We start from the raw sequence: 14064 nt of genomic DNA, 5'->3' as shown, positions 1-14064 counted from the left end.
AATTTCGACCTATTTTCACTTTTTTTTTCAAGAAAGAAATCTAACCTTTCCACATTTGTAGCAAACTCCACAACTGTTTACTAAAATACAGGGAATAAGCTGATTGACCAGTATTAACAACTCCCAATGTTATGATGTAAGTGGCAGTGGCGGTCTCGGGTGAATTTGCCATGAATTTCAAATTCAAGAGAATTTTATAAAATGACCATTTTTCCTAAATAAAGGAAAGAAAAAATTTGGATTACAATGCGTGAAGGAGTTGTCACAAATTTTTTAAACATAAATTATCGATAATTATTGCACAAGAAGCCTTTCAGGCGTCTCTTACTCTATCCCAAAATTCATTGATTTAAGTGCACCCATTCTGGAGTAATGAATTTTTCTCCTGCAAAAATTATAATTTTTCAATACGTTTTCGTAACAGAAAAATTATTACGTAATGCACAGTTCAAAAGATACAAAATTTTGGTTTTCAGTACAGAATAGCCTCTCTCTCTCCAATTCACATCAATTTTCTTCAGGATTCCCATAAGTTTATTCTAATTCACTTGTCACAAAAGCCTTTTCCAGATCTACAAGTAAAAATAGGCCTATTATTTCCAGTAAAAAAAAACTTAATTCTTCACAGGCATTTGGTCCCTGTGTAAAGAATAGGGGATTTCACATAGGTAAAGGACAAGAGTGAAACATTACTTTTGAAGGAGTGTCCTTAAACTTTTACAGTCTTACTAATAAACCGTGTATAGTTTTTATACGAGACTTATGCAGAGTTGAGACAGAAAACGTTACTAATAAACCGTGAATAAGCTATGGACGTATAAACAGGCTGTAACTATACAATGGGAATTGCTTTGCAGTAGTTATATACACGAAACCCCTTGTTTAAGCGTTGTATGTAGGGAAAAAAATGGCCGCCCCTTTAACAGCTGTTCGTATCGACTGTCATTTTATAATGACGTTTACCTTGTAACCACAGAAGAACAAACCAAAGATCATAAAATTAATAGAATAATATTGCTGTAGCTTGTACTCTTTGACCAAAATGTAGTGTGGTAATCGATTAGAGCCAGTTGTACTATCGATATTTAACACGCCACACTAGAGCGCTCTACCGGATCCAGTAGAGAACCTCAGATATTCTATTACCTTTCGTAACGAAGTAATGACGAAACTATGACGTAGCTGTGTAACAGTTATACTGTTATACACGACGTATGTAGTGATTATTAGTAAGGAATTTACACACGACTTATAAACGAGCTACTCATTGTATAAGTATAAGACAGTTGAATGCCTGTATATAGAGTTTTTATTAGTAAGACCGTTAGTAGAAACTGTAAAGGTTACAGAATAGCCTCCTCTCTTTCCAGTCCACAACAATTTTTTTCAGGATTCCCATAAGTTTATTCCATTTCACTCTGTACAAAAGCCTTTTCCAGGTCTACAATTAAGAATATTGTGGGTCGAATAAATCTATCTATTGATGCTGCATGTGCAGGACCAGGTTCTCTTTCAAGTACTGCCGACAGCGAACCACACTCTCGGATCTAGATACTTCTAAAAATTCGTAAACGATAACCTTACACTTGTTGGTTACCCCGGCCTTGTTCAGCCTCAGTCGAAAAGAATCGTAAAATATTTTACTGCCTCTAACTTAATAGGTTTCATTCGTAGATTCAAGTCGTAGCAAATATTCTTAGACGTACGTCTTTGTCTGGATGCAAAACACGCTTCGAGTCGCGCAAGAGTCCCGTCCTTGCCTTCTTCATCGTGTTGGTGAATAATTTCCTAAACTTAGTGTCTTAGTGAAAGCAATAATAAATACTCTCAAGCAAACAACTCGCCGTGCGAAATTCTCGTCGATATCTTCAAGCTTAATACAGGCCAGTAATGTCTTGTAAAACATGTACACGGATTGCCCATAGTGTCCTGTGGAGTAACGGTTAGCACGTCTAGCCGTGAAACCAGGTGGCCCAGGTTCGATTCCCGGTCGGAGCAAGTTACCTGGTTAAGGTTTTTTCCCTCAACCCAATATGAGCAAATGCTGGGTAACTTTCCGTGTTGGACCCCGTACTCTTTTCACCGGCATTATCACCTTCATCTCATTCAGACGCTAAATAACCTAAGATGTTGATAAAGCGTCGTAAAATAACCTACTAAAATAAAATATACACTCACGAAGCTCAACACGTAGTAAATATGCATCCATAGATAGTTGCTAACCACTAAGATCGCTAATATCGCCTCATTACAGACAATGCCAAATTGTACCGGCACAGTCTATTGTTCCTAGCACCTTCAAAACTCAAGCTTCGTGGCTGTATATACTAGACTGTGGTATGAAAACAGGACGTTCCTTTTCCGTTACTGCTCTAGAGAGGAGTTCAGCTGTGATCTTCTGTGCAGGATAATTTTTATTGCAGTTGATCTTGAATTAATATGAAGTACAGTGACCAGTAATTACTTTATTTTTATTGGGTTATTTTAATAATAATAATAATAAAGCGCACAAATTGTGCATAAATGAAAGTCACTTGGATTGAACAAAGTTAATGACTGATAGCTGCCGCTTTCCACAGACTAGGATATGGTATCTATCACATGTCTTGTTGCATAGGACACACACACAGTTGTCGTCCGGTTCGTGGAAACACTGAATTCTGCATATCTTGTGGTGGTATCCATGAACCGCCAGCGATGTCACGAAGTGGCGGAGCTTCTGGTTCGTGTCTGTCCAGGTCCGGTTTATCATGGCCTCCGTTGTGTAGAAGTCCTCCCAGATGTCTTCCCTCTTCCTTATCCTCTCGTCTAGTGCTTTCTTCCAGTTGGAAGTGGAGGGCAGATCGAGTTTTGTTCTGAGTTCTTCTATCAAGAAGGTCTCTTGGGCGAGCACGTACACCAGCCTGGATAGAGTGTGTTTTGATACTCCTGGTGCAGCCTTCAAGAAGCGAGCCTTGACGTTCTCTAGGGTATGGAGGTCTTTCGTGCGCAGCTTGTCCCACGTTAGGTCTAGTCCGTATGTAAGTATGGGGACTATCTTGGTGTGGAAGATGATCATCGCTGTTTTGAGAGATAGCTTGGGAACTAACCAAGCTATTGGGTTATTTTACGACGCTGTATCAACATCTAGGTTATTTAGCGTCTGAATGAAATGAAAGTGATAATGCCGGTGAAATGAGTCCGGGGTCCAGCACCGAAAGTTACCCAGCATTTGCTCGTATTGGGTTGAGGGAAAACCCCGGAAAAAACCTCAACCAGATAACTTGCCCCGACCGGGATTCGAACCCGGACCACCTGGTTTCGCGGCCAGACGCGCTGACCATTAATTACTTTATGATTTCCTAATGTTAGAGTACGAAATCCAGTCATGACATTCACTGTTGATGTTTGAGTCATGATCAAGAACTTAAACATAGATCCTTGAGAGAACTTCATAGCAACTATTTTAAATTTTTCCACATTTTAAGATGAAAAATTAGACCTTTTTCGTTAAGGAAGATGCCATTATATTTGCCCAGTTGATTGGAGTTGTGTTTTCTTTTTGCAGGTTCACGAATTATGTGACAACTTTTGTCATCGGTACATAAGTTGCCTGAAGGGCAAGATGCCCATCGACCTGGTAATCGACGAACGGGAGTCGACTAAACCTCCCGAGCTCACAGGATCCACCAACGGCAACGACGGCGCCCGCAGTAACGCTGACTCCACATCCCATACGGACGGTGCTAGCACCCCGGACGTGGTGAGTACTTTCCTAGTAACCTCCGTACCAGTGCAGTGTTGCCAATTCAGCGGTTTTCCCGCTAGATCTAAAGTTTTTCAGTGTTAGTTTAGCGGGTAAAATTTAAGAAATTTGTATTGCTGATATAGGGATTTAGCGGGTATTTTTAGCACTCACAGCGGCAAAGTAATCTAATTTTACATTGACAATATAGCAATTTAGCGGTTTCTGCACGGTTTCATAGCGGGTTTTTAAGAATCGAGTTGGCAACACTGCTCCGTACTGGGGCGGGCACTATCGCTCTACGGGAAGAAATTCTCTGTATTCAATTTATAGGAGACTGAGTGGCACCCTAATTAATTCTAGAAGTTATAAGAAATAGAAGTCTTGTTTCCGTCGGTATAAAGGGTTGTTTCAGTCTGTTTCTAGTCGCTGTACGACCCATGTTACGCGTGGCATACACCCATTACCAATTCTAATTTTGTGTTTGGTATCAAGTGTGGGGTATTTCAAATGTACGTAATTTTCATTCGCTTGATTTTTGAAGTACAACTTAGTTAGGCAGAGTACCAATGCTGTGAAACAAAATTCAATGACAGACGTTTCTAGAGGGCTTTGGGTGTTGTTGCTAGGAGATAGTATACGTTGCTATGTTATCGAGAAAATAAAATCATCGATGTTTGCAATAATTTACCACCAAATTTACACAAATTTATACATACGTTAGTGATTCAGTTTTTTGAAGAGGTAGTTACTCTGCGATGAAGAATTCAACCAATAAGTCAGCAATAATATCTGGGATAACTATTAATGAAGTTTTCTCGTGAACGATTCAAGATTAGAGTTTCACACCTCATTTTAGCTGATATAAACAAATTGTTTCATTTTTAAATTCTGAAGATTATTAGGTATAGAAGTGTTGCATTTAATCCTAATTAAATTGAACTTATCTCATTGCTCGTTCCTTTACACATTTACAGGTTAAGTTTCATAAAGGCTATACTCTCGTTGTTTCGTAGTTTTTTTTTTTTTTTTACTTTAATCGAAAATTAATAAGATTATTTAGTCTCATTCATCATAATCATCATCAACATCATCATAATCATAATCACCATAGTCGTTGTCGTTTTCCGTGCGTTAAGCTTTCATCGTTGTTTAGCCCAACTTTGTTTATGACGTCCTGTATTTCTTTTGCCAGTTTATTCATTTTAAATTATTGTTGGGGCAATCTCGAAACTTTTACGTAGAATATATTCATATCCAGTTACGCCTGTTTTTTTTTTATTTTACCATTTAGTGTTATAATTCATCTGGACTATCTATAGGCCTATTCATTTTCTTAGCTATTTCTTCTTGTTCTTTGACAATTCTTCCAAAATTTTATATTATCTACTTTTCAATTACAGTCCTGTATTTTTCAATTTTTTACACGGTATTTTCTTTTATTATCCACAAGCAATATTCCAGACATTTAATTATTTCAGTGATAACAATGAAAATAATATATCAAGAATATTGAGCTGTAGTAGTAACATGAAATCAATATTGAATTTGAATTTATTGCTAGCAAAAATTACATAGATATATTTACAAAGATTTCACAATTACACTTTTGTAATATATAAAGGATAATTTTAAATATTCATTCATAGTTTTCTCCCCAAAGACAAGTCTTTCACTGCAAACCCAGCATTCTCCAATCTTTCCTATTTTCAACCTTAGTCTCCGCATTCTATCCAGTTATCTCAATGTTGTCTATTATCTGATATCTTCTTCTGCCCCGAACTTTTCTCCCGTTCACCATTCCTTCCAGTGCATCCCCCAGTAAAGAATAATTTTGAAATGCTTACTTACTTACTGGCTTTTAAAGAACCCGGAGGCTCATTGCCGCCCTCACACAAGCCCGCCATCGGTCCCTATCCTGAGCAAGATTAATCCAGTCTCTACCATCATATCCCACCTACCTCAAATCCATTTTAATATTATCTTCCCATCTGCGTCTCGGCCTCCCCAAAGGTCTTTTTCCCCTCCGGCCTCCCAACTAACACTCTATATGCATTTCTGAATTCGCCCATACGTGTTAATGAGAATAATTTTAAAATACTTTTATAAAATAATTACAAAAGGAAAACGAAACAACAAAATTATAAAAGGAAAGGATTTTTATATTCAAGAGCCACCCGATTGACCAGAATTCGATATTTCCCTCCTTCGATTCTATGTGATAGTTTTCATATAGGCCTATAATAATAATAATAATAATAATAATAATAATAATAATAATAATAATAATAATAATGATGATTTATTTTAGCTGGCAGAGTTAAGGCCGTAAGGCCTTCTCTTCCACTCAACCAGCAAAAAGTGTATATACATATGCATGAACTTACAAAGAATCCAACAATTTGATTTAGATGAGAGTTACATGTATACAAAAGTTATTTACAAATTAAACAACAAAATACTATGAACTATTAATTAAACACTGAAATAAACTGTGTAGCAGAATTAAACTAAAATACATAGAATGTTAATATATTTCAAATAATATTAGATAATAGAAAGAGATTATTACGAGACAATTAAAATACAGCACAATCAGGATGATGTCTAAGAAAAAAGTAACAATGTAGTCAGTGATAGTTTAAATCAGTATGATTGGAGTGAAATGCTAATAAGGTTATCTTTTAAGCTGTTCTTAAAGGTGTTTGTTGTCTTGCAGCCCCTAATACTTTGTGACAAGGAATTCCATTGACCTAGGAAATCAATTTCACTTTCTTGCTCAGTGGTGTTTTCCCTCAATTATTATTATTATTATTATTATTATTATTATTATTATTATTATTATTAAAAAGGTATCCCCGTAACATGCCATGAAGGCACTTGGGGGGGCATGGAGGTAGAGGTAGAGGCACTAGAATGAGGTGGTGTGGTCGGCACCACGCTCTGACCGCCTTTTACCCCCGGGAAAGACCCAGTACTCAATTTTATAGGAGGCTGAGTGAACCTCGTGGCCGCTCTGAAAGTTTGGCAACGAGAAAAAAATCCTGTCACCACCTGGGATCGAACCCCGGACCTTCCAGTCCGTAGCCAACTGCTCTACCAACTGAGCTACCCAGCCGCCCATTATTATTATTATTATTATTATTATTATTATTATTATTATTATTATTATTATCATTATCTTCGTCGTCCAAGTCTGACCTATTGATTGTGACTGTAGAATTTTCCCCGAGGACAGGCATGTTTCGCGAATTTATGTCAGGCACTTTTCTAATTGTATCGCATTGGTCACCTCGCTAAAATGGTTTTTTGACCGTGTTTGTACTGCCTCATGCTTATGTACATCGAATTCAAGTTCACGTATGCAGAAAATCCGTTTTATTGTTGTTGAGCTTTATTTAGAGCGAGGGGGAGGAAGGCAGGAACATTGCGTTTTACCATCAACTGAATTGTGCTAGATGTAATCAACTATGTGTAGGATTGTCCAATCATATGTAAATAACATACTGTAATCCTATGTTTGACGGTGCGTTGTACTTTGAAAATTCATGAAACAGAATTCTAACTTCTATTGTACTAAAAAATTTAATTAACTTAGGATTCTGCAGGAAATGAATATAATTGAACTGTGTAACAAGTTTAAACGCTCAGTTGTAGTCGACAGTGGTAAATGTAAATGCCGACGAGGTGTTCACTGTGATGAAGTCGAATTTTTCTGGAACAACTTCTTTGTGTTGTCTTCTGTTGTCTCAGGTGGAGGTCTGGCACCATGCCAAGTACACGACGTGGTGGTTGTACAACATGTCCATCTAATATCTTGCTAAAAATCTGTACAAAAATGACTATGAAAAACGTACACAAACGTACAAACAGTAATCTTGAAAAAAATACAGAACGAGGTTCCTCAGTGATGGACACTGCACTTGCTTTCGGCAGGTACCGGGTTCAAATCCCGGGGAACGGGAAGTCTGATGGGGATATTTAGGGATTTCCTTATTATAAAATAACTATAACTTAATTAATTTCAGGGTGTTATTCATTGAGATATTTAAAACAAAAAAGTTTAATACAACTTTGATTGTTTTTGCTTTCATTTCGTGATAAAGAGTGATTATAGTCCTAAGCCACACAGACAAAATTTTACAGGAGAGCGTGTTAAAGGTATAGCGTCCAATGCTATTAGATGCGGTGTAATAATTTCTCACAACAAAACATTTTTGTTAAAAGTGTTGTGGCTTGGACTACCTCATTTCCATCCTTTGAATTATTTTAAATGAAACATTTCATAGCTTATATATTATTTTAATGTACCGAGGTACATATGATATTTCCATGCAGATATTCTGCGTCATCATACGATGAAAGAGTAATGGAACAGAGAAAAACTCTCTCCGGCACCGGGATTATGAACCCGGGTTTTCAGCTCTACGTGCTGATGCTCTATCCACTAAGCCACGCCGGATACCTATCCCGGTGTCGGACAGAATCGTCTCAGTTTAAGTTCCAACTCTTGGGTTCCCTCTAGTGGCCGCCCTCTGCACTACGTCATAGGTGTCTATGAACGTAGGACTAAAGTCCACACATGTGCTGAGGTGCACTCGTTATGAGTGACTATTGGCCGGGATCCGACAGTATAAGCGCCGTCTTAAATCACGAAGACGATTCTGTCCGACACCGGGATGGGTATCCGGTGTGGCTTAGTGGATAAAGCATCAGCACGTAGAGCTGAAAACCCGGGTTCAAATCCCGGTGCCGGAGAGAGTTTTTCTCTGTTCCATTACTCTTTCATCGTATTCCATAGCTTGTTTTGGGAAATCCATTGATTTAATTCCCAATATGATCAGTCAATTTAAGAGAGCAGTGTATTACGCTAATACATGATTGAAAGAATTTTAGTTTTGTCCTTTAAATGTGCAGAAATTTGATCCGAACAAATGTAACATTGTAAAATTCTTTTGCAGAACGAAAAGTTACAAAACTAAAATTATTTTAATTATTTATTATCATAATAGGCTACATTGTTTTCTTGAATTCACTGAGAATTCAATCAACAGCTTTCCCAAATCACGCTATGAAATGTTTCATATAAAATAATTTTCATCTCGAAAATGAAGCAAAAACGAGAAAAATTGTAATTAAACTTTTTTGTTTAAAATATTTCACAAAGAATAATTCCCTGAAATTAATAACATTACTTACGATTCACCTTGTATATGTTTAAATTATAGTTGCCTAGGGATTCATTGTGTGGGAAGATAGAAACTCAGTTACCGAAAATATTATTTTTAAAGCGATTAACAAAATTTAATTTTATTTAAGATTTTAGTGATTGCTATGAATCGGAATATTTTTATGATATCTATGGCCTTCTTTTCAAATTCTATTTCAGCAAATAAAATCTTTCAGAAATAGGAGGAGCGTAGCATGACGGCTGGAGACAATCAAGCGATATACAGACATGATACCGAGCAATCTGATGCGGCTTGCAGCTCATCCACAGAAAAGGGAATCGATCGAATAAATACCGTGTTCGACATTTCATATTCACTTTAAACAATGTGTTGACTAAGACGAGCGGGGAGGAGGGGTCTACAAACACGAATCATTCTTTTGTGCAGCCCACCGTGTATGATTGAATATGCTTCATGTTTGTTAACTAAAATATGCCGGCCATTCTTTAAAAGGATCATGCCGCGGACAGGTAACTTCAAAGGCATAATTCTGGTTGCCAATTGTAATGTACTGGCGTGTAAAAAGATTCTCGGCCGAGCGCCACAAATAAATTATTAGAAGAGCCGATAATGTCAATAAGGCAACTCGTTTCTCCTTTTAAATTACCCCAAACCACATTAGGGCTGTTAGTGAATTTCTTATTGTTCAGTAAGCATATTATTTTTGCTTGCATTGTTTTAAAAAAAACAGAGGGGCGCCCCGAGGTGAATATTTATCTCTCGTGGAAGGAAATTTTATCGCGTGAATAAATGGGCACCCTAAAGTATCTCCCTTGAGTACGTGGGCAGGTGATTGTGACAGACAGCAAGTACAATGACGGATCTTTGTATACATACGCAATTATCCCGAGACATTCCCGTATTATTTAATGCAAAATCGATACAGCAACTCGGAATAGAGAAGTTACCTGTAGGAGACGCGGAACCTGGCTGATTGCTAACACGAGCACCTTGTCCGCATGATTTACTATGCGGTACGCACACTGTACGTACATACACATTAAACAGAATTTGAATTTCCTCCACACAGCGTTCCTTGCAGCTTTAAATAAACGGCTTTGAAAACTGTCCATGTATGATTATTTGTAAATACAGATGGCAGCTAGTTCTTCTGTTCCTAGAGATATTTTTTTCATATTTTATCGTACAAATATGGAGTGTGATTGACATTTTGTATCAATAATTTATTAAGGATTGGTGTTCATATTGTAGGTATTTTCAGAGCTTAGCTTTAGGGTCTATTACAGGTTTAGAAATTTAGAATCGACATATTGAGTAAAAAAAATAGATTATTATTTCAAAGGCAACTCCTATTCAGTAGGGATCCTATTTTACAGTGAATAAAAATCTGATTAATTTCGATGTTATTTCCCACAAAATAACTTAAATTCGGTATTATTTTACATTTAAAAAATATAACATTTTGACTTTAGTCGTACAATAGTAATATGCGTTACAAGAGCGGTTTGTTGAAGTTTTCATGTTCGAGGAAAAGTTTGAAAACGCGAAACGTAGTTGAGCTTTTTTAATTTCCGAGAATTGAAAGATAACATACCGCTCGTGTATCGTACATTATTTTGTGCGAAGGTCGTTTATTACATACCTGAAAGAGGAATTTCTAATTAGTTGCAATGAAATCTCCATCTTGGTTTCTGTTCAATGAAGGCAAATTTGGAAAACAAAAATATCTATATGGAGTGTGATTGACATTTTGTATCAATGATTTACTAAGAATTGGTGTTCATATTGTAGGTATTTTCAGAGCTTAGCTTTAGGGTCTATTACATAGATTTAGAAATTTAGAATCGATATTTTGAGTCAAACATAGGTTATTAGTTCAAAGGCGACTTCTTTACATACTCTACTATGAATAAAACATCTGGTTAATTTCAGTGTTATTTCGAGCAAAATAACTCAAATTCGGTATTATTTCACATTAAAAAAATACAACTTTTTGACTCTATGTAGTTGTGCAAAATACATTACTGTACGTATAGGCCTATTCATGCAAGGGAATCTGAAGGTTCTTTGTAGAGTTTAACAGTACTTAGTTTTCTATCGACACTTACATGTTGTCTAGAGAAATTGAGTAGAATTTGAATTTCCTCCACACGGCGTTCCTTGCAGCTTTAAATAAACGGCTTTGAAAACTGTCCATGTATGATTATTTGTAAATACAGATGGCAGCTAGTTCTTCTGTTCCTAGAGATATTTTTTTTTTCATATTTTATCGTACAAATATGGAGTGTGATTGACATTTTGTATCAATAATTTATTAAGGATTGGTGTTCATATTGTAGGTATTTTCAGAGCTTAACTTCACGGTCTATTACAGGTTTAGAAATTTAGAATCGACATATTGAGTAAAAAAAATAGATTATTATTTCAAAGGCAACTCCTAATCAATAAGGTTCCTGTTTTACTGTGAATAAAAATCTGATTAATTTCGGTGTTATTTCGGGCAAAATAATTTAAATTCGGTATTATTTTACATTTGAAAAATATAACATTTTGACTTTAGTCGTACAATAGTAATATGCGTTACAAGAGCGGTTTGTTGAAGTTTTCATGTTCGAGGAAAAGTTTGAAAACGCAAAACGTAGTTGAGCTTTTTTAATTTCCGAGAATTGAAAGAAAACATACCGCTCGTGTATCGTACATTATTTTGTGCGAAGATCGTTTATTACATACCTGAAAGACGCATTTCTAATTAGTTGCAATGAAATCTCCATCTTGGTTTCAGTTCAATGACGGCAAATTTGGAAAACAAAAATATCTATATGGAGTGTGATTGACATTTTGTATCAATGATTTACTAAGAATTGGTGTTCATATTGTAGGTATTTTCAGAGCTTAGCTTTAGGGTCTATTACATAGATTTAGAAATTTAGAATCGACATTTTGAATCAAACATAGGTTATTAGTTCAAAGGCGACTTCTTTACATACTCTACTATGAATAAAACATCTGGTTAATTTCAGTGTTATTTCGCGCAAAATAACTTAAATTCGGTATTATTTCACATTTAAAAAATACAACTTTTTGACTCTAGTTGTGCAAAATACATTACTGTACGTATAGGCCTATTCCTACAAGGGAATCTGAAGGTTCTTTGTAGAGTTTAACAGTACTTAGTTTTCTATCGACACTTACATGTTGTCTAGAGAAATTGAGTAGAATTTGAATTTCCTCCACACGGTGTTCCTTGGAGCTTTAAATAAACGACTTTCAAGACTGTCCATGTATGATTATTTGTAAATACAGATGACAGCTAGTTCTTCTGTTCCTAGAGATATTTTTTTCATATTTTTATCGTACAAATATGGAGTGTGATTGACATTTTGTATCAATAATTTATTAAGGATTGGTGTTCATATTGTAGGTATTTTCAGAGCTTAGCTTCACGGTCTATTACAGGTTTAGAAATTTAGAATCGACATATTGAGTAAAAAAAATAGATTATTATTTCAAAGGCAACTCCTAATCAGTAAGGTTCCTGTTTTACTGTGAATAAAAATCTGATTAATTTCGGTGTTATTTCGGGCAAAATAATTTAAATTCGGTATTATTTTACATTTAAAAAATATAACATTGTAAAAACTCCACATGTCCATTTGAGTGAATTCAGGAGACACAAAATACTGCTTATCTTTAAGAGCCTTTAGTATTTTGAAGTGACTTTTTTTTATTAAAGCATAATAATAATTTGCAGTTTTTGACATAGGCCTACTTTTTTTTCTTTAGTATGTTCTGAATCTCTGATTGAGGTTTTGGCTGATACGCACATCTATTATCAGGCAGTACATCTCACTTGACGATATGTGTCAGAGGAAGAACAATTGTTTGTATGCATCTGAAGTCTGACTAGTGTAATATGTAGCTTGGAGGGGGAAAGAAGCTAGCCACCATACGCCATTATCTTCTGGCCTAGTTGCCTCATAAGTGGTGCCTTCTTGGTATCACTTATGAGGTTCAGACCTGTCTTCGGACAGTTGACTAAACAACAATAACAACAGTATTTCTGGGAAAAAAAAAAAAAAAAAAACTCATTGCCTCGACATGTGGGGTTCCTGCAATTCACGACAAGTAACAATAATTTTTAGATAAAGGATCTTATGATTGTCGCGTAAGATGCATGTGAAATTATCAAACATTAAAACTCCGTACTTTTTCCGACAGCATTTTATTGCATTAAGCTACCATTAACATTTTCAGTTTGCGATGAACCAGGAATTAGGTTTATGGTAAGTACAGTAAATTGCGATACATGTAGCCCTACTTGTGATTTTCACGTATTTCTTCGTCTTCGAAACAGAGCATAGATAGTGATAGTTCCATTCGTTGTATGCACTGTTCCGTCAGACTTTATTAGTATTGTCATAATTCAAAATTGTGTAATAAATAGCCTATAATTTTTCTTAATTACGCAACATACTTAAATAGTCTCCACATTCGATTATGTGTGAATATATTCTGTTTCCATTATTCTAAATTTCCAGACTAAGCGTATTCCTCGTTTTGAATTAGTTATAGGCCTAATTGCAACCAGTATTTGAAAATGACTGTTTTATAGCTTGAATTTCCGTAACGTTGTTTTTTTAACTAATTTGTTAATGTAATGATAACCTTCGAAATTGTAGATACTAGTACATTATTCGTTGAATTACATATTTCTAGTTGCCATGGTGACTTAATGTTGACTGCGCGGTCCGTAACGTCTTTCTTCCATAACGCATTTCCATTGCATTTTTTATTGCATATTTTAAAGATTTCTGTCTTACTAATAATAGTTATTTATGGTACTTGTGAGGTAAGTGCATCTTTATTGCACGAGTGGAAAGATTTAAGCACGAGGCGTCAGCTGAGTGCTTAAATTACACGAGTGCAATAAAGATCACGCTCACAAGTACCATACGTAATTTTATCCATGACCATAACGAAAAATTATGTTTTATAAAAGAAAATATGTTGAAAATAAGTCCTCATGTAATCACATACCATGGCATGGATTTTAGAATCAATACGTGTACTAGGTAGGCCATGATGTAGGAGGCCATGATTAGTAAAGAATGGTATCTAAGACGTTGGATAAATAGCAAATTATAATTA

General features: G+C 35.7%; 1 protein-coding gene across 9 annotated transcripts in view; it reads left to right on the top strand.

Annotated features, from left to right (window-relative positions):
• Positions 1-14064, top strand: part of hth (Meis homeobox homothorax) — a 1486930-nt gene that overhangs the window by 246750 nt on the left and 1226116 nt on the right. For all 9 annotated transcript variants that reach the window (XM_069816539.1, XM_069816535.1, XM_069816533.1 and 6 more), the window contains exon 6: positions 3548-3742. In XM_069816539.1, coding sequence (XP_069672640.1) covers positions 3548-3742 — 195 coding nt within the window. The remainder of the gene's footprint in view (positions 1-3547; positions 3743-14064) is intronic.

Source organism: Periplaneta americana, chromosome 17 (assembly GCF_040183065.1).
Source record: "Periplaneta americana isolate PAMFEO1 chromosome 17, P.americana_PAMFEO1_priV1, whole genome shotgun sequence".
NCBI classification, from domain to species: Eukaryota; Metazoa; Arthropoda; class Insecta; order Blattodea; family Blattidae; genus Periplaneta; species Periplaneta americana.
The sequence above is the reverse complement of the archived record's forward strand: the minus strand, read 5'-3'. Positions and strand labels throughout refer to the sequence as shown.